Below are 21243 nucleotides of genomic sequence, written 5' to 3'. Positions count from 1 at the left end.
AATTTTACACTATGTTCCAAAGTCTTATTTAACGAGGGGAGGGGAAGGAAAGGAGGAGAAAATGTTAAAATATCATGTTCTCGAGATTTTTTAAGGAGAGGATGAGAGAGGAAAGAAGGGAAAATACTAGAAAATTTAAACATATATTCATCCTCCCAAATTGGAGAGATTACGAAAGAAAATCCTATCAATTACTAAATTACCCTCAAAACTAATATTTTAGTTTTTTAAAAGGTATAATAGTAAAATTATAACTTTCTTTTCTTTTCTTTTCCTCTCAACTCGACTCGAGAACACATAAAATAGTTAAATTCTTTGATTTTCCTTTCGATTAAACTCGGGGACAAAAACAAAAGCTTTCCATCTCAGTTCTTTTCTCTCATGATTTCTTTTCTTTTCCCCCACACAGTACCGTTCAATCAGTTTTGACTTTTGAGGGGGTTTATAAACATGTTAGTTTACATTTATCTGAATAACAGTTTGGAAGTATGACAAGAGTTGCCATGTGGAACTAGACAACCTTAAATGTGGTGACGTGTGGGAGACAATAATATTCAACTCCGTCCGAACCAATATAGAATAATATTAATAGATTGACCACCTTCTCACCAAACTCCGTCTTGGTGCGTTCTTTAGGTTTTTCATTTTCAGTTTCCAACAACTCTCTCACTGAAACTACAGTTATTAATTATTATTCCTTCACCTCATTTCCTCCTCAGTAACCACCGGCCGCCGCAATCAATCATATTATATTGCCTCCTCTCCGATCCATCAAACTCTCTACAGGTCTTCCTTCCTTCAGATCTCACTATTATATCCCTATATTATATTATTATTGCTTCATTTAATACTACTGTATATATCTATCTATACACACATATCCGATCTCTGTTTTGCTGTATCATTTATCAGATCAATTATTATTCATGACTCATGATTTCATTCATAGCTGAATCTAGCGTTTCGGTTGTCTGATTTGTTTCTGCATTTCATAGCAGCATCATTTTCCTCTGCATTTGAAACGCTTTTAATTTGCTTCCTAGATCTACATAATCACAAATTAACTTACAGTCTATGCATACTGCCTTTCGATTTTCAGGCGATCACAATAATATTAATAATATGTCTGCTGGTGCTCAGCTTCATCATTCTCTGGTTACCGGAAACAACCGTTGTTCAAATCCCGCTAGACATATACATATACCAAACCCTACTTGCCCAAAACTTGTCGGTTTCACCCGTTTAGGTTTATCTCTCCGATTAAAGCCAGATTTATTATCTGACCGACACGTGGTCCCCTGCGCTGGCGGTGATGGCGGTAGCTCCGGTGTTGGTCACGGAAGCGGTGGTGGAGGTGATGGTGGAAGTGGCGACTGGAGCCGTGGCGGTGGAAAGTCCGATGACTCGTCGTCGTTAGACAGTTTCGGTCCGATTGGGGCTTTTCTTAGCGGTTGGAGATCTCGGGTTGCTGCGGATCCCCAGTTTCTGTTTAAGGTGTTGATGGAAGAAGTTGTTGGTGTGAGTGCGAACGTGTTCGGTGACATGGCGACTCGTCCGAATTTCGGTTTAAACGAGCTCGATTTCGTGTTTTCGACACTAGTAGTCGGGTCGATAATGAATTTCACATTAATGTACTTATTAGCCCCCACCATAACTTCTGGCTCGGCCACACTTCCTTTCATATTCGCCAACTCGCCACCGAGCCACATGTTTGAGTCGGGCGCGTACACCCTGGTCGACCGACTAGGCACGTTCGTATACAAAGGAACCGTGTTTGCAGCCGTGGGTTTTGCAGCTGGGTTAGTTGGAACGGCATTGTCAAACGGACTGATCAAGATGCGGAAGAAGATGGACCCGGGTTTTGAGTCACCAAACAAGGCCCCACCCACAGTTTTAAACGCGGTCACATGGGCGATTCATATGGGTATAAGTAGTAATTTGAGGTACCAAAGTTTGAATGGGGTTGAATTCATGTTGGCTAAAGGGTTGCCACCGTTGTTGTTCAAGAGCTCGGTGGTCGGGTTGAGGTTGGTGAATAATGTTCTTGGTGGGATGACGTTTGTGATGTTGGCGAGGTTGACCGGTTCACAAAGCGCGGGTGGAGAAGATGACAACGTTGGTTACGAAGAGAGTTCAGATGAGGAGAAGAAGTTGTTGGGTGATGAAATTGCATCAAAGTAAGTTATGTTTCATGTTTGATATTAAAAAAAAAAAAATAGGTGTTTAATGTTTTATGATATTGTTATTTAAGGTAGGCTGCTGGTATGAATTTTGGTATGACTAGAATAAATATGTGCGACTTGTGTGTTTTGAGTTTTGATTTGATCTGTTTTTTGATGTTGGAATTGAATCGGGTCTAAAATGTTGTTTTGGACCTTTGGATATGTAAAAAAACAACTAGGTTGGTATGGTTGGTTGTAGCGGGAAAATTGGACAAGTCTTATTAAAGTTTGTTGCTTAAACGAAATTGGTATCTTATTTAGGATATTAGGATGGAGGGTGTAAATTTCATTCAATGGGCGATTTGGACTCTTGTATTACACTGTGTTGTCATGGAACAACACTTTCTAACGATTTATGCATTGGCAACACACATTGAACACCGTTTGTCCTCAAATGCTTTCGTCCTTTATTAAGTTAATATCGTTTACACCTTGTTCCCACTTCGTTGATTAAATTTAGCAACATAATTTGAGTGAACTCTAACAGCTATATAATTGTTGTTTGACATAAATACAAATTTTGTCCTTTAAACATAGATAGTTTATGGATTAGATCCTTTAAAAAGTTTCCCTGCCTTTCGTCCTTTAAACTAATTGACATACGGAAGATCCGTTAAGTGGCAGCTTTGCCAAACATGTGATGGGAATTTATGTCTTTTTACCCCATATAACTTGATTTTATAAAAAGAAAAAGTGAAAACAAAAAATCTTGTCTTTCCTTTTCTTCATCTCCGGCGAATGTTTGCAACTCCTCTTTCTTTGAACCGATTCTCAACGCAACCTACAAATGTGTAGTCCACCGCTATCAACAGAACCACCACCAATCGATGTGTCGTCCACAGGTTGTTTTCTCTATTTGATTGCCGGAAACTGAGATCGAGAAAGAGGGGCAGAGATCTGAGGATCAAATTGGCAGATAAAAACCCCTGACTGGAAATCAAACAGAGACGGAGAGGAGTGATGTTTGCGGTGGTCGGTTTTACATCTGACCGGAAAATCGAACAGAGAATAAGGAGATATAGAACAATGGTGGCGGCGGTCGGTTTTAAACATAGCGGTGTTTGCGGTGGTCGGTTAAATTGACCGGAAATACAAATTGCGTGTCTGTGTATTTGTATTTGTTTAATTGACCGGAAATACAAATCGTGTGTCTCTGTATTTGTCGAACCCAACTCATCTTTGGTGGTTTAGATCTGCAAATTCGAACACCGCTCTCAATCAAGGAAAACAAACAAGGACCGCCAGATCTCACCGGAATAAGCAACGGGTGGTGAAAGTGTGAAACTAACGAAGGGAGGGAAGAAAGACAGGGTGCTAGCCGGAAAAGTATGCAAAAGACAACTTCTAGAAATCTTCGTAGTTTGTGTCTATCGTCGGAATCATGTACTAGCCGGAAAAGTATACATGGTCTCCATTTTTATGTTCAAGAAAAAGAGAATATTGGGTTGGGGCTACAGCTACTAGTTGGCTGGTGATGGTGATGAATTTGGTTAAAAGTTACATTAAAATTTTTATTTTTAAAAGCAAATAGGTTAAATGACTAAAATGCCCAAGACGGCAAAAGTTAACTGAAAAAGTCAACACCCGTTAGCATAAAGGACTAAAAACGAGGTTTTTTGCTATTTAAAGGACACCGTCTGATAGTCGCAAATCAGCTATGTTTAAAGGACAAAATTTGTATTTCTGTCTTGTTGTTTATATCGCATGTAGGGAAGTTTGGTATTTGAGTAAGAACTAGTAAACGGCCCGCGCGTTACTGCGAGAGCGTTGATACACATTAAGACATAAAGTTACTAATGTTTGTACGCACATAATGACAGGCATGGGTTTAATAAATTTATATCAAAACGCAGATAGAAATAAGAAAGCATTTATACAAAATTAAGTGAAGAAAGCATAAAAAAATATATAATATTTAACCATTTGTTTTGGTCATGCATTGCGTGAGCTCGGTATCGAATACAATTTTTATTGAGGTGCACGTAGAAACATTAATGTTTGTATTCGAAATTTAGAGTAGCATTACTACATGAAAAAGAAATCAAAATATATTGTCTTTGACCAGTATTGGTTTTGAATGAAATTTATACTGAAACGTAAATATAAATAGTCACGTCACAATTGTGTATACAGAATTTAAGAAACATAATATTTTTAAAAACTAAATATGTCAAATGTTAATTATATAAGTCTAATTTTGCAAACGCATTGGATATGAAAGATATAAAATATTAAAATAATATTAAAAATTAAACTTTAAAATAACTATCTCAAAATGATTTGTAACAAAGTGATCGGCTTATTTCATGAATAGTAAATTTTGTGAGTTAACCAACATATGGTTTTTAACATATATATATATATATATATATATATATATATATATATATATATATATATATATATATATAATATGTAAGATTTAATGATAGGGTTATAAGTTATTACCATTTAATTCTTACAAATCATTTTATCTTTTAAAAAAAGAAAAATTCTATACCAGGTCCAAACTAAAGGCTATTTAGGGTCGTATATTTTACATAAATCGAACCAAATCGAATGAGATATTGTTTGTGTTTGTCCTTTTAAGTTTTTTTGTCAGACAAACGAACGGTTCATGAACACTTTACGAGTCGAAATTTTGTGTTCGTGTTTGATCGTTAAGGAATTGAGTTTATTCATGTTCGTTCATTAAATTTGTAAACGAACACAAACAAATTCAACCGGACACTAATCAACACTAACATACACAAATGAACATAAGAGAACGCAAACAAATAACAATCATTAAATTAACGCAAAATCACCAGAAAATTCGCTAGTACACACGTAATATTTAAAAAGGCTTAACATATTAATCATATACATAATTATATCAAAATAGTAATATCAAAGAAAAAAAACTAAAATATATAAATAAATAAAAACAGTAAAAGTAAAAAACATATATATATGCAAACGACCGTTCACGAGTACAACCTCTATTGGTGTTTGTTTGTTAAGATTACCAAATAAAATTATTTGTTCATGTTCATTCATTTATTAAATACACGGACGCAAACGAAATTCCCTTTCCGAACGTTGCTACACGTGCGGTCGGCTTAACACTTGTGTGCTATCATATTCTTTGAGAATAAGATGAGATAATAATAATAATAATAATAATAATAATAATAATAATAATAATAATAATAATAATAATAATAATAATAATAATAATGTATTAAGAGTTGAGGGACTGTTTTTGCAATTTCCCCCAACAGAAATGAAATGAAATCCCCTGTAGTTTTAAATCGACAACTTCCCTCCAATTTAATTTCAGACCAAACCCTAACAATGGCTAACGAATCATCAGCAAAACGCGAGTGGTCAATCAACGATTTCGAGATCGGAAGGCAACTCGGCAAGGGCAAGTTCGGCCGAGTCTACCTCGCTCGTGAAGCAAAGGTAACAACACCACATCATCATAACTCTCAATTTTCATTTAATTACATCTGTGTGTGTGTTTTGATTGATTGATTAGAGCAAGTACATAGTGGCCTTGAAAGTCATATTCAAAGAACAGATTGAGAAGTACAGGCTGCAACACCAGCTCAAGCGAGAGATGGCCATTCAAACCAGCCTTCGCCATCCCCATGTTCTCCGCCTCTACGGATGGTTTCACGATGCTGAGCGGATTTTTTTGATTTTGGAGTATGCTCATGGAGGCGAGCTGTATAACGAGCTTCGTAGATCCGGTTGTTTCTCCGAGCCACAGGCCGCCACTGTAATATACACATCTCTCTCTCTCTCTCAAATACCCACTGAATTAGGGTTTATAATTATACTTTTATTCAGTTTACGGTTTATCGTATGCTTGCTATTGATTTAGACCTTTCAGTTTAGCACTAGGGGTGTAAACCAGCCAAGCCTGAGCTCGGCTCGTTTTAACTTAAGAGGGCTCGAGCTCGCCTCGTTTGTTATTTATGACTTTGCTAGTTATTTTGTTTGCATTTATAATTGTAATTTTAATTTTTATAAATAATGTAATATATTACCTTATTAAGTCTATCATAATTTTATAAGTAATGATAGTTATTTTATAAAAATATTGAATAATAATTGTAGAAATAGAAAACTCGTTTAAGCTCGTGAGTCGGATCGAGATATGTGAATCTAAGTTCGGTTTGAGTTTTTAACAAATCGGTCTCAAGAAGCTCACGAACAGCTCGGCTCGTTTTCACCTCTGTTTAGGACTTCTAATATGCTTTCATTTTCTGGATAAACGAGGTTATATTCGGGTAAAAGAGCTATAAAAGCACATATAAATCAACAGACGCATATTTGGGTCTATTTGCAACAAAAACACCTTCATCAACTAGATTCTATAAGCATGACACAGTACATATGAATGGGCCAAATGTATACTATTAGTATTAAATGGAAATTTTTAGAATCATATAAAGCGATGCCTTTTAATTTACATCCATTTTCTTCTTGATCTGTTTATTGATGGTGATTTCTACTACATTGCTAGCCTTAGCGTTTATACTTTCATTCATATTAGGGCTTATTGTATGCTTGCATTTGATTTAGGTCTTTTAGTATGATTTCATTCTGTTTAAACTACGTTAGCTCGGGTAAAGAACGTATAATAGCACATGATATTTGGGGCTATTTGCTACAAAACACCTGCATCTAGGGCTGCAAACGAACCGAACCGAGCAAGGTCTTGCTCATGTTTGTCCATTAAGATTTTATCAGACAAGCGAATGGTTTACGAACACCTAACCGAACGGAATTTCTTGTTCATGTTTGTTCATTAAGGAAATGAACTTGTCCGTGAATGGATCACAAACACAATGAATGCTTTATTTAACTTGGCTACGAGAATGATCGGTGTCAACGGTTTGGTCCGGCTACAAAGTTTTAACGTTCATATTCATATGTTAATTTACATATAAATTAATTGCATAATACACATATATTTTTGTTTTACAGTAAATAATTTTGCTTCAATCTATATGATAATGCTAGAGAAGGCATTAAAAGAATATTAAAACCCTTAAATAAACATACATTCATTAACTAACGTAAATGGTCGTAAACGAACGCAATTGAATGAACATGACTTCTGTTCGTGTTCGTTCATTTAGTTGAACTAACGAACATAAACGAACTTTCCGCCGAACGTTCGGTTTGGTTACAGCATTACCCGTATCAGCTGATGAAAACAGAGTCATAAGTTATAACCTTATCTCTATATAGACCCTATAAGCATGAGACAGTATAGTTGCATAGGCCAAATGTCTTAAATCGGTATTCAAATAGAATTCCTTAGTACACCTGTAAACGAACCGAATGAACAAGGGCATGTTTGTGTTTGTGCATATAACTTTCAATGAACACAAACATGAACACTTAATCAGACAAGTATTTTTGTTCGTTTATGTTTGTTCCTTTGAAATCTAAATGAACTGTTTATGAACATAACTGGAAATAGAAGATAAACAAACATAAATGAACATACGCAAACGAACAGAAACAAACATAAACGGACATAAACAAGCAGACTTAAATAAAAACAAACGGACAAATATAAAACAATAAGTCAGAGGCGGCCCAACCATTTAGGAGGCCTAAAGCACAGTAAAAATTAAGGGGTCTTTTGCATTGTCTTTATTCGATTAACAGTTTTGAAATTACTCGATTTATCTGGCCCACTAACAAAATTTGGTCCATTAACTAGAAAACACAACCAAAACTTCTCTTTTTATGTCCAACCACAACATAAAAATAATTTTCTGACAAAAAATCCAACTTAAGTTCTGTCCGATAACTTTAATACGAATATGTATAGTAGACAGTTGTGTACGTAACAAAAAAAATTCCATTTATAATACAACTGCTAGAAAGAAAATTACACTGATAATACAAACAAAAAAAAAAACAAAATGCTTGAGTAGGACATTGGTAAAAAAGATAATCATCAAAAGAAAAGAAGTAAAATAACTGATAGCCATTTCTAGTTCAGTATTGAAAGCAAGATTTACAAAACAAAGTACTACCATCATGTCTTAACAATTAAAATGTGTAATTTTTAGTAGTTGAGCAATAATGAAATTGAACAATTTTTTGGGCCTAAGGGACCTCTCCCCCACCATAGGAAGAGCTTGTAAAAAGAAGAAAATGAGAAGCTGCTGGAGATTCGAACGCACGCAGTCACGATTGCAGCACCAACTCTTACCGCTACACGTATTAAAGGAGTTGAAGTAAAAATAATATACGTTATATGTATAATAATTTTTTTTAACAAAAAAGACGATGACTTAAAAATTTAGGGGCCTAAAGCCCTAGCTTTACCCTCTAACCTTGTAGGGCCGGCCTTGCATTAAGTAGATCATTCGTCCTGAGTTTCATGACTTTCATCCAAACAAACATGAATGAACAAAAACGAACATAACATGTGTTCATGCTCGTTTGTTCAATTAAACGAACACATAATTTTTTGTTCGTGTTCGTGTTTGTTCACAAACAGTTCACTGACCGTTTGGTTCTTTGGCAGGCCTATTCCTTAGTATCATTTAAGGTAATATGTTTTAATTTATATCCATTTTCCTAAATCTGTTTGTTGATGGTGATATTTATAGTACATTGCTAGCCTTACACATGCATTAGCATACTGTCACGAGAAGCATGTTATCCATCGTGATATCAAGCCGGAGAACTTGTTGCTTGATCACGAGGTAAGTTAAGATAACCATCAAGAATCCTAAGAATTATTTAAAATTGAAAAAGACCATTTGAGAGAGAATATATGTATCTGATGACAGGGTCGGTTAAAGATAGCTGATTTTGGGTGGTCTGTTCAGTCTAAAAACAAGAGACACACAATGTGTGGTACATTAGACTATCTAGCTCCGGAGATGGTGGAAAATAAAGCTCATGATTATGCAGTTGATAATTGGACGTTAGGTGTTTTATGTTATGAGTTTCTTTATGGTGCCCCTCCTTTTGAGGCAGACAGTCAAGCAGATACATTTAGAAGGTAAGAAGCTCTAATTGACCCGTTTAACTAAATGGTCGAAATTGCCACCTTAATTTATGAATTTTCTGTTATCTGCATAGGATTATGAAGGTTGACCTCAGTTTTCCTTCTACCCCTTATGTTTCTGCTGAAGCTAAAGCTCTCATCACACAAGTAATTGATATTGTTATAATATGATTTCAACATTTTTTTAATCACTTTTGTTAATATAATGTGATCGAAAATGCAGCTTCTAGTAAAAGACTCTGCAAAAAGGCTCCCACTTGAGCAGATACTGAAGCATCCTTGGATTGTCTTGAATGCTGATCCAGATGGTACTTTCCCTAAATAGAATTTCAGATTATAACAAATGAAATTCAACTTAAATGTGGGTGAATTTGGTAGCCAATAGCTGCTTGCTTCTGTTGCATTCGTTTAGAGAATGTTTGGATTTGGTAGCCAGTATCATTTTGTAGACTACTCGTTTGCATGTAAAAAAGGCCAACATAGTGCTGAAAACAATGCCCCCCCCCCTTACTGTTTAAAAAAACTGGCAAACAATTGTATGAGTTGATTGGAATATTCTGTTTAATGTGAATGTGACAATAGTTCAGTTTAGATGAGATTATTATGCTCAAACTACCTGTCAACTTGGTTAATTTGTGATTGTAGGATATGATATTTTGTTATTGTTTGTTAAGAAAACAAATATTTTTCTCATGAAAAATCTACAATGGGAAGGAGTGAAGGTCTTAGGAAAGAGCTTTTAGTTATTTGCCAATGTAAATGGAGTAGATGGTTTCAAAATGCTAATTACCAGAGATGATTAAAAAAATTGACCAGCAAAACGAACTTTCATAAATCATTAAACAAACGGTTACAAGGACAAGTTCAGCAAGGTGCTGAAAAAAACAGCCCCTATACCTACTTCACCACCTAGGTTTTGTTGTACTTCAAACGGGACTTTTCATAACTGCATTGATTGGTTATGCAACCAGAGTGTAATAATGATAATAAACTGTTGACTGCCAAGTTCCATTCTAACATCATTGTTAAATTGGCTTGACCCTGCTCTGTTATCTTTTCCTTTACTTTCTTGTACCTTCTTTGTTTCCTGTTTCCTTCACGTTTCTTGAATTAAAGCTGTGCAGCATCATCTTATTAACAGCAAGGTAAGTAGCATATGCAAAAGATTGAAAACGACCGCCTTTGGTCTTGATAATATGCAGATGTTGCAAAATAAGATTTTGAGGTGGGCTAATTGGTCAAAACAAGTTTTAGAAGAGAACTTTAGTTTTAAAAACCAACTGTTATAAAACTGCTTTTACAGTAAAACTAAAAGAAAAATTATACGTATTTTAAAGCATCAGGTAAATATAAAAAAATTTTAGAAAATATTGTGTTCAGAAATTTTATAAAATAAAATGTATTCTGAAAAAATAACAAAAAATATGGTATTATCCATATATTTTCTCCGGAATCAAAGTCACTCCATCTCAGATTACTTCGAATGCAAATGCTGAGTTGATCAATTGATCACTGATGCAAACACAGAATATGAAATATGTTCGGTAACACCTATCAAGGAGAGCTAAAGCAACACTCATAGACCTTACTACTTGCTGGACCGGAACAAAAAGACACAACAAAGCGATCAGCGTCCAGTGGGCACTCATTTTTTCTCCAAATTGTGTGATGGTTTCACTAACCAATTTAAATAAAGATAACATGATAAAAGAAAATAAAATTCATGTTTTTATTTCTAATTGGTTAAAATCCGGCCCCACATACCTTTACCCTTTCTCACGACCGTTACCCTGCCAACAACTCCCACCCCACCAGCGCCCAGACAAGGCGGTGCTTGACGCCTGTGGTGGCTGATGTGGAGCCCAGTGCCACTCCACTTAGTTTTATTTATGTTCAAGAAACATGTTGCCAATAATCAATTGGAATATATCTTTCAATAAGTATAAATATGTAACGTTCAAAAAGCTTGGTAATAACATTAAGCAGTTTAACAAACTTTTACATGGGAAGATGCATTTTGAGCTAACGTTTAACCTACATATACAAGATTTCATATTGTGCGCAACTCCATGTGCTAAAACCTCGGGTACCAGAACATACCCTTGATCCCCTCCGGGTCCGCTTCAAATCCAAGATTTCTATAAAACTCCACAACTGCAATAATAAACAAACTTTATATTAGCCTTTTATTATTTAACTTTGTAAATATTATGAGGATACCATATACCTTTACTGTCTGCAAATAGTGATATGTTACCAATGTCCCTTTGAAGCAGAGCACTTATAAGCTTCTCAATTAAAGCTTTTCCAAGACCTTGCCCCTATTAAAATTTACAAGTTAGCCCCTCAAGAAACTAATAATTCCTCATTCACCCCTGACGGTTATTAGATCTTACTTAATCAAACAAAATAGTCATACCTGGTAGCTAGGATCTACAAGGACATCCCATATTGTTGCATTGAATGCATGATCTGATGTGGCACGGGCCATGCCAATTAGCTTCTTTTCATTATTGGGTTCTGTTAATTCTGTGAAGTAACTTCCCAAAACACACTAAGATTAGCCATTAATATTAGTTATCAAAAACAAGTAAAATTCAGCTGCAAATTAATAACTAATAAAAACAAGTAAAACTTCACAAATTTCAAGGAAAATATACCTTCTCCAGCTGATTTCTTTATCGAATGCAACGTTGCTACCATGTAACTGTTTCTCAGTGCAGCAGCTAGCTTTGATAACGGTCTTCGGGGCCACCCAACCTTTTTAATTATTTTAAATAAGTAGTTTTTCAATATTAGGAATACTACATTGTTCAGTCAATTTGTTTAACTTTAATTGAACAAATGACCAAACACGACAATTAAAGGAACAACCTTTTCTTGTTCGTGTCCGTTCGTTAAGAAAATGCATGTTTTCATGTTCATTTATATTTATTCGCTAATAATAAAGTACTAATGAATGGTTTATGAATGTAAACGGACGGACATAACTGAACAAAGATGAAAGAACAGAACTAGCTGATACCGATTATAAGTAGTTGTGAAGACAACACGTTGGGCCTAAAAATTAATAAAAGAAGACTTAATTGTAATGTGCATAAAAGTTTAAATGAATATATTAATGACCGCAAACTATCGTTCACAAACGTAAATGAATGAAGGAGACAGGTGTTCATGTTCGCTCATTTAACTAAATAAACAGAAAGTTTTGTTCATGCTTGTTCATTTACGGCTCGCTGAATATTTGATTCCTTTACAGGCCTAATTGTATGCATAAAAATACAATTTAGGCGGCATTTGATCTGTTTCTTTATCAGCTAATATTTCTGATTTGGCCCACTTTACCCATTACAATAAAACATAACCCAAACCAATACATTCAAAAGCAAACAGGTCGAAATTGGCACCTCTAAATATTAACGAATTATACAAAGTTGAATAACAAGAAGTAGCAATTTATGTATGTAAACAATTACCTTATCACACAAGGCTTGGAGATCATATACATCAACTTCTGCACCCGATGAAAAAATAATTTGTTCAATTGTTCCATCTGGTAGCGTTTTTTCGACGAGTACAAATTCCTCTGGAAGAGGCTCTTCATCTTCTTGGGAACTAGAAGTCGGTTCTATAACCTGTGTAGAGTTAGAGTTGTTCTTTATCAACCTGTGATAAATCAATGGAGTTGGTCAGACGCATAATCAGAGTTTATGTAAACATGCATAGTTAAAGTTGACCGTTTTACACTTGCCCAGATCTAATAGATTCCCAAAATCCAGCCTGCAGCCTAGAAAGCTTAAGCTTTCTGCTTCCTGTAAGAATGTGGACATTGTAATTAATTCTCATTAGAAACCAAATATTGCTTTAAACTAGAGGTGTAAACAAGACGAGCCGAGTCGAGTCGCTCATGAGATACTCGATATTGGATCGATAAAAGCTCAAAATGGGCTGCGCCTAAAGCTCGTTTAGTTATCGAGCTGCAGCTTTGATTGGTAAGATCGTTTAGGTTTGCCGAGCCTTAACGAGCACTGTGTATTAATAAGTTTTAACTCTTTTGGGCCTCTATGTATTAATTTCAGACTGCACAGCCGAGCTTAGGGGTGTGAAAACTGGTCAGACGTGCGAGACCCGACTCAAAATATATAAAAACAAAAAAAATAAAAGTTGAAGTGAATTGAACAGAATGAATTAGGTTAGTTTCCAGATGAAATGAAAATCAATTGAATTAATAAGACAATATCTATCTAATAATAAGGGGTGAAGAGGAAGGTACCTGTGGATAGTCCGAAACTGAAAGTGGACGGGTATGGGTATGGGTATGGTAGGTGATTTGAGACGCAATCAACAGGAACAATGGCACATCTGAACAACAAAGAAGAGAGAGATTATTGCTTCCAATATTTATTTATTTATTTAGGAACAACTTAAACTTAAACTTAAACTTAAACTTAAACTTAAACTTAAACTTACAGTGCAGGCGATGAGGATGTTTGCATTTCCACTTATTGTTGTGTGTAGGATGGAGTGAAGATAATGTTGTTGTGTTGAGGTGGAGCAGCAGCCATTTGGTTTGGTTTGGTCAGGTCAGGCTTTACTCAACACCCAAATCTCATTATTTATTATTATTATTATAGCAATTCAATTCAATTCAATTCAATTTTATCTGTGTTGTGTTTTAACCTCTTACTAATTTTTCATCTTTTATTATACAATATATTAAAAAACCAAATTTTATTTCTTGTGACCTAACTTTATAACTTTATTTGATTTATTGGACCTTTATCTCCACTTACTATGTCTCTCTTTATCAAATTGGATCGTTAAGCTCTCCGTCCAAAACCCTATCGCCACCACCATTCATCATCGGTCTCAATATATGAAACCACCGTCCTACAACTGTCGGTCACGTTTGATTTCGACACCTTAGGTGGCAGTGGGGGGCATTTGGTTTCCATCCATGTCTTTGTGGTCAAACTGTTTCCAACGATTTTTATTCGGCACATGTACGACTACGCATTCTAAGCGTCCTTGAGCTTGACTAGAGGGTGATCAAGAGACCTTGTTGGCATGGGCTTATTTCTAAAAGGATCCATCTACCATAGTTTCTATTTAAAATTTGACTTCTGTGAACATGTTATTGTATTTGATTTTGCTTTAGATGCAACACATTGTGAATTGTGAGTAGATAGATGTACATACTTCATAGTTTTCGTTTGGGCTTATATGGTCTTTTATGAGGAATAACATTGTATTTTTGGCTTCTGAGGCTATGTTTGTGATTGGAATCTTGTTTCCCTGTTACAAGCCCGTTTGTGCTTCAAATTAAATCAAATAGCAAGTCTCAGTTTATGAAAAAAAGACGAGACAAGTAATATATTGTTTACATAAATGCATTTTCTTTACATACAATATACAATTAAATAAAAAAAAGTGGAGGTTGGATTTTGGCAACTGTTCGGTTCTTTAAACACATAGAAGTATATAACCATAACCAAACAATCGGTTTCTCAAGTGTATCAACTAATCAACACTAGGGGGACATCTTATAATCATACTAATGTTAAGAAAATTGAAGACATGCACTAATTCACACATTTCAAATAATAACGTTTGTTGGTTTACATGGACAACATTTGAATATGGAAGGATTCAAAAACACGGTACTTTTAGAAAACGACATATGCAAGAAGCTAGACATCATTCTTTAACGGTGCTGCTAAACGTGCTCCCCACCCACACTTACAATTGGGAGGTAGGCTTGGTAGAGGGGAACGTATAAACTCACCCTTCTTTAAACTGCCATTCTCTACGGCACATGGGACAGTGTGCCTGGGGAGTCTGTGAATTTACCCATTTCAGAATGCAATGAAGATGGAACGCGTGGTTGCAAGCACCCCATACTGCATCAATCAAGTAAAACAAATTATTACTAACTCACACAAAAGATAATGATATTTCAACCTATTTCAACACTCTTATTTTCGTTAACATGACCTGTTTTAACCCAAGTCCATTTTGGGCAGAACCCGTTTTAAACCAATGAAAATGATGCATTTTTTGAAACAGTCGGTTGGACCTGAACTCATAATGACCCTAACCTTTTATTAGAAAAATGAGTCAAAAGCATGTATTTTTAACGCACAAAGCCTCGTAACCTTTTTTCCAAGGCTGTTATCAAGATAATATAAACTTTATAATCATATTTGACACACTAAAAATGACCAAAAAAAACCCAGTTTAGACCCGTACTAAAAATTACACAGCCTGCACACGCTTTAATCCATTACACACCTGCCCATTTTTCCACCTCAAATTAGCATTGTTGGGTCAAAGGCCTATTGCTAGCAAGAAACCTACTTATACATCTCTACTTAATGCCATTAATACAACGGACTCAACTATAAGCATAGCAATTTTGTTGTTTTAATCCGTTAGAAAAATGCATATTATTAAAAAAGATCTAGAACCAATGGTACATAACATCCACCAGTGAAGTTTAAGTAAAACTGAACGCTTCACTCTGATGTACAAAATATTAAACCAACACATAATGCATAATAGAAACATTACAGCAGAATATTAACGATATTATATTGGCAAGCTAATTTTTATGAAAAATTATAAGACTTTGTGAAAAAGCAAAAGTTTTGGGTCGACCCAACCCACTCATTACACCAGCCTAATGGGTCATGCAATTTATGCATCAAGTATTTCAAAAGCATAAGTTGGAAATTAATAGTACAAAACTGAAAACACTGAAGATGAAGTGAAAAAAAACTTACTTAGAGGGCAATCATCACCGGGGAGTTTACAATCAGTACAGCAACCATCAAAAGCCATCCTGCATATCCCACATGTTTCATCTTGAGCATCCCATGTCCACGAAGCTACTGCATGCCACCTGTACATCACACATGACAATTTGAGTTCTTATCCATAATAAGCCACATTAACAAATGAAACTAATGGTGAGAAACATACTCTGTTTTGTAGGTTCACCAAAATTTCACACGCAATTGGTTAAGAAAAGCAACAATAAAGGACAAGATATTAATTGACCAAAGTTGCTTCATGAAGTGATAATGTAGAATTTTGGTAAATAATTAAATCAGGTGGAAAACATATAACAATATTGTCACATAAAAAATTAACAATATGAAAAGTACAAGTAGCGTGGTAAGGATACGCAAAAGCTTAACCTTCATGTCTCCTTAACAACTGGCAAAAAAAATATATGTTTGTTACATCAGCATGGTAATAATAAAAAAAAAAACAGAAGACAAATTTCAGTTATCATGGTTATGAAAGATCACTAAAGTTTCATTTGTCTATTTCAATGATACAAATAAACTCAGTAAAATCCTAAAAATACGATACAGATGTCAAAAATATATAGACATCAGCATTTTCTTTAATATGGGCGGTGCATAGAAATCTTTAAGCTTCAATAACTTACAACATCTATTATGAGAATTATGAGAAGCAGAAAATTTACAGCAGTTTCAATGTTAAAACCTTAACATTAAAGCTCGAAAAGAACCAAGCTCAAGCTCTTGTATGTTAAAAGAAACGAGTTAGCTTTCTATGGGTTTACTCATTTGCAGTTGCCTATTTGCTTCAAATGACTACCATTCTAGCAGATGGCACGCATTTGTTTTGCTTATTTGGGTACTCAAGTTAAGAAAAAAAAAATCCATATAAAGTTAGTCAAAAATATCCTGTAGTGAACAAACAAATCGGTTTCAGTAACCAATTTCCCTTTTGTTTGAAAAATGATGAGAATCAAAAAACATTCAAAACCAACTTTAAAGCACCAAGTAATAGTCACCTAAATCGCTCAGCTAGCCGCGATTTTCGTATTGGTACACGTTGTACCCAATCACAAACGTACCAATCGCCCGCAAAATCACGATCCAAATCACCGGAACATCGCTCTGATTGAACCCTAAATCGCTAATCAGAACTGATGGTATGTCGATTGGCCGCCTTCCAGATTTGGCCGGATTTATGGAATCGTGGCCGTCCCAAATCTGAAACTGAAACGGGCGACTCCTTTAAAACTTAACCCTAAAATTTACTACACAAATATATATATTTTTACAAGATAATCTTCATAAAAGTACATATAAATATATGCATATATACACAATAGCCTGAAAATTATTTTTAAGATACATAAATTTTATATTCAATTTTAATTCCGCCTCGAACCAACCGAAATGAACCTACCCCCTCCATATCGAATACACTACCTTTAGCGAATTGTGTAGCCGTACGATTTAGGTGACTACGGCACCAACATTACATAAGTAAATAGAATGCCTCAAAGTCCACGCTAGCCCTAAAACCCAAATACGTAGAAGAAGACTGATAAAAACAAAGCTCTTGTTGAATATTATACTTAAATACCATTTTCAGGTTATTATCAAGTAAAGATGAGATTTCACAGAGAATAGAATGATCCAGGTCAAATCAGAAGGAAGGAAAACCTGATTAGCAGATAGATAGTTAATCGAATGATTGGATTGAACGAAGCGATTATTAGGTTCGGTAAGGTAGTAGTCACGAATGAAATCCACAACAAGCAATGATTTGGGGCTGGGCCTGCCCTTCAAAATCATATAATTAAAACTACTTCTTTTCTATACAGATTTCAATACCCTATCCGGAACCCGAAAATCAAGACCGCTTTCCTACCCGGAATTGGGTTTTCTAATACCCGCTCTATATTTGAAAAATACTCCTAAAAAAGTGTAGCTTCTTTAAAAACTCAATCTGTAACCGAAAAATACATTAAAAAAAAAAAACTGGAAATAGGTTTTTTTTTCAATACCTAGAAATAGGATATTTAAATACCTAGTTTTAGAATGCCCGGTTTTATAACCGACCCAAACACAATACATAGGTAATCGTTAGTTCCATAAAAAAATAACCAACCAAACATCTATTTTTTCATTCCTATTCTATTCGGCATGTCATTTCTATACACCGAGCCTAAGAATAATCCCCATGTAGTTGTTTAGAAACAATACCCGGACCCGAACTCAACCCGGGTACAGCCAATACTCAATCTTCGAATACCCGGACATACCTGAAACCGGGTATTAGGAAAACCCGATTTGTGCACCTCTATAAACAACTACATGGATTATTCCTAGCGTTTGGTATATAGAATGACATGCCGAATAGAATATGAATGAAAAAATAGATGTTTGGTTGGTTATTTTAATGGAACTAACGATTACACATGTAATTTCATTCCATCAAAACCCTTTATTCGCATCCCCTATTTTTTTTTCAATTCATTTTTTCACCTTCTCGAGGCCACCACTAACGACCACATCTGCCATCGCTACCGAAGTACCACTACCGTCGCCATTGGCATTTTTTTAATTTTGGAAAATTTTCTTTTGCTTTAGGTAGGGATATTTTTATCATTTGTATTTCATTCATGTTTTTTTTTTTTGTGTTTACTTAGCAACGTAAGTAATGATTCAATCAATTTTCATAGGTTAACATAATAAAACAAATGAATGATAATGATCTATTCAATTTCATCTCAAATCCATTACAACATACCAATCAAACCCTTATACTCTTTTGTCAAAAGAAAATCAAATTTAAATGCAAAATCATATAGCAAATCAATTTTAAATAACTAAAACGTGACTGCTTGGGTGTTGTGGAAGAATAGGAACGATAGGGATTCCAAAAGTTGAGTGAAGTCATCTTGAAAAAATCAAGTTGTTGTTTTTCTCTTTTTCAAATGGGTCAAAATAGATCCAAATGGAAGTCAATCGGAATCGTGGTCCAAAAGACCTTTAACCTGTTTTTTGAAGTCATTTTTCTAGTTATTTATTTATTTATTTATATGTTTGCTTGATGTACTCATATCATCTCTTGTTGAGATTTATTTTAATCTCAAGCCGTTTAAAAAAATACGTTATGTAATGTTTTAATCATGATATATAAAATAAGTAATTACGTGAGAGCATTATTTTCTTTTTTTTTCCTTTCTTACTATATCATTGTGCATATGTTTTGTAGTGTTCTCATAGTTTTCAACTGATTTTAACGGACTTAAATGCGTATGCGTATGAAGTTATGGTTTGTGAAAGATGTAAACTATTTTATTTTCCAAACAAAATATAAACTGAATTAAATGCATAAAAACACATGGAGATGATGTTTTGATGTTTTAAGGTTTGGCATTTATCATTTAAGTACCTATGGTTTATTTAGGCCAAATAAAAGGTTATTTTATACAAGAAAACACCCTTCTTAAAATAGACAAAAATGGCAAACACCATATCTTTGTAGTTTATTTTAAATATGTTCCTAATTGAGATTACGATTAAGGGTGGCAAAACAAATCTAAATGGGTTGTTTGGGTCAGCATGGATAACTTATAAAATTGAAATGAATCGGGATAGATCAAAAGAATTTTTTAAGAAGGTCAATATGGGTTGAAAGATTGCTAATGACTTTGGATTATGGGTTATAATGGATTTGTTTATGGGCTAGAATGGACTAAAACAAGCTCCATGATATTTTATTTCAAAACTAAACCCACGAAACCAAACAAAAATCAAACCAAACAAAAGCCGAAAACATCGTAACCGAACATAAACCAAAATCGACCAAAACGAAATCGAACCGAAAGGACTAAAACCTGAGCCGAGACCAAACCAGATTTTTAATGAACGAGGACGACGTGGGAAACATATTAGTTGTTTTACCTTTTTTGTTTTTGATTCATATTTTGAGTTATTGTTTTTTTATTAATTTTTTGAAATTTTTTTGAAGAGGTTTTTAAAACCCTTTTGTATCTTAAATTTTTAGCTTTTACTTGGGTCAAGATAGGTAACTTAGCCCATCTTTACCCATACTCGTCCTAACCCTCTATTTTAAAAAGCCATCTTGACCCATACCCATCCTGATCCAAACTCATTCTGACCCATCATCCAATCCAATTCAACCCATTCATTTTGTGCCACCTCTAGTTATGATTATAGATTTATAGGTTAGTTTTGAGAAGAGTCAGTCCTACTATAAAATTATAGTCCTAGTATTTAAAGGGGCTCGTAGCGCAGTTTGTTGTCCGGTTGTCTTTCTATGTTGATGTAAACATTACATCTACTAATCTATATACACAAAGTCAATTAGGTTTAATTAACAATAATAGTTATTTATATTTAGCAAACTAGTTTTATAACATAACTTTACTAAAACGTAATTGTTGGGTTTGTTGATATGTGAGCTACCGGATTTATCACGACAAAGTGATGTTAGAACTATTCTGTGGTCATTGTGATGCGGATGGCATGCCCTGGTTTCAGTTATTACGGACCCAAGTTGGTTTCATGTATCGAAAGACTTTCTTTTGTGGCTTATTATAGTCATTTTCTAAATTAAATTCTTTCTCTCTCTTTTTTTTTAAAAAAATACTTTCAGTATATCACTATTAGTGACGGATTCATAACTTTTTAGTTATGATTAACATAAGTTCTCGTATCTTTCGATTATGCCTAATGGGTCGAACTTGTATTGTTCTTAACAAAAATTCAATGAATTTTGATGATCGAAGGACAACCGACCATGTTGACCCTTTGGTTTTGCCCTAAATAATATAATATTCTAATAAAGATGGGATCAGAAACCTAAAATAAGAGTTAATTACATGACAACTTTTATATATTGTTTGAACGACCACCATTAATAAAAAGCTAGCAATATGCTATAAAAAAATAAGAGTTGATTACACGACAAGAATGTGATTTTTAATCCATTCCGACCAACTAACCATAAGTTTACTATCTCTATTACTTACGCACCAAAACGAATAACTGGTAATATCATCAAAGATAGATTTTCTCCTTTTTTTGCGTGAAAAACGACATTATTTCGAAGTCTCTAGATCCCATCATGCTGTGAAAACAGTAACATGAATAAACTCTCTTCTTACCCGAAAGAGATACAGAATCGAGC

General features: G+C 34.6%; 3 protein-coding genes and 1 pseudogene across 3 annotated transcripts; 2 read left to right on the top strand and 2 right to left on the bottom strand.

Annotated features, from left to right (window-relative positions):
• Window positions 1–1097: 1097 nt before the first annotated feature.
• LOC143545973 (protein RETICULATA-RELATED 3, chloroplastic pseudogene) lies at window positions 1098–2255 on the top strand (annotated as a pseudogene).
• Window positions 2256–5558: 3303 nt separating this feature from the next.
• On the top strand, window positions 5559–9641 carry LOC143545972 (serine/threonine-protein kinase Aurora-3-like). Its single transcript, XM_077037733.1, has 6 exons — window positions 5559–5669; window positions 5746–5988; window positions 8852–8947; window positions 9035–9249; window positions 9330–9402; window positions 9479–9641. Exons 1-6 carry the CDS (start codon window positions 5559–5561, stop codon window positions 9578–9580), a joined length of 840 nt encoding a protein of 279 aa, XP_076893848.1. The 3' UTR covers window positions 9581–9641.
• A 1557-nt stretch (window positions 9642–11198) lies between these two features.
• Window positions 11199–13751, bottom strand: LOC143545982 (histone acetyltransferase TAP1-like). Its single transcript, XM_077037742.1, has 8 exons — window positions 13726–13751; window positions 13529–13617; window positions 13003–13067; window positions 12732–12911; window positions 11916–12015; window positions 11675–11784; window positions 11483–11576; window positions 11199–11409 (listed from the first exon to the last, which is right to left on the bottom strand). Exons 1-8 carry the CDS (start codon window positions 13749–13751, stop codon window positions 11330–11332), a joined length of 744 nt encoding a protein of 247 aa, XP_076893857.1. The 3' UTR covers window positions 11199–11329.
• A 1272-nt stretch (window positions 13752–15023) lies between these two features.
• On the bottom strand, window positions 15024–16395 carry LOC143545971 (anaphase-promoting complex subunit 11). Its single transcript, XM_077037732.1, has 2 exons — window positions 16038–16395; window positions 15024–15155 (listed from the first exon to the last, which is right to left on the bottom strand). The coding sequence occupies exons 1-2, from the start codon at window positions 16162–16164 to the stop codon at window positions 15037–15039; spliced, it is 246 nt and encodes an 81-aa protein (XP_076893847.1). The 5' UTR covers window positions 16165–16395; the 3' UTR covers window positions 15024–15036.
• Between the last annotated feature and the right edge of the window lie 4848 nt (window positions 16396–21243).

Source organism: Bidens hawaiensis, unplaced genomic scaffold, assembly GCF_021521415.1.
Source record: "Bidens hawaiensis isolate Kalapana, Puna unplaced genomic scaffold, B.hawaiensis_p1.1 tig00014140_1, whole genome shotgun sequence".
NCBI lineage: Eukaryota > Viridiplantae > Streptophyta > Magnoliopsida > Asterales > Asteraceae > Bidens > Bidens hawaiensis.
Note: the sequence above shows the minus strand (reverse complement) of the source record. Positions and strands in the feature narration are given on the sequence as shown.

Coding starts and splice junctions, on each gene's coding strand:
- LOC143545982 (XM_077037742.1), bottom strand. CDS start 13,751: ATGCAAACATCCTCATCGCCTGCACT. Junction 13,068..13,528: donor CAGTTTCGGACTATCCACAG/GTACCTTCCTCT, acceptor ACATTCTTACAG/GAAGCAGAAAGCTTAAGCTT. Junction 11,785..11,915: donor AAAGAAATCAGCTGGAGAAG/GTATATTTTCCT, acceptor GTTACTTCACAG/AATTAACAGAACCCAATAAT.
- LOC143545971 (XM_077037732.1), bottom strand. CDS start 16,164: ATGTACAGGTGGCATGCAGTAGCTTCGTGGACATGGGATGCTCAAGAT. Junction 15,156..16,037: donor CGGTGATGATTGCCCTCTAA/GTAAGTTTTTTT, acceptor TGATTGATGCAG/TATGGGGTGCTTGCAACCAC.
- LOC143545972 (XM_077037733.1), top strand. CDS start 5,559: ATGGCTAACGAATCATCAGCAAAACGCGAGTGGTCAATCAACGATTTC. Junction 5,670..5,745: donor ACCTCGCTCGTGAAGCAAAG/GTAACAACACCA, acceptor TTGATTGATTAG/AGCAAGTACATAGTGGCCTT. Junction 9,250..9,329: donor CAAGCAGATACATTTAGAAG/GTAAGAAGCTCT, acceptor TTATCTGCATAG/GATTATGAAGGTTGACCTCA.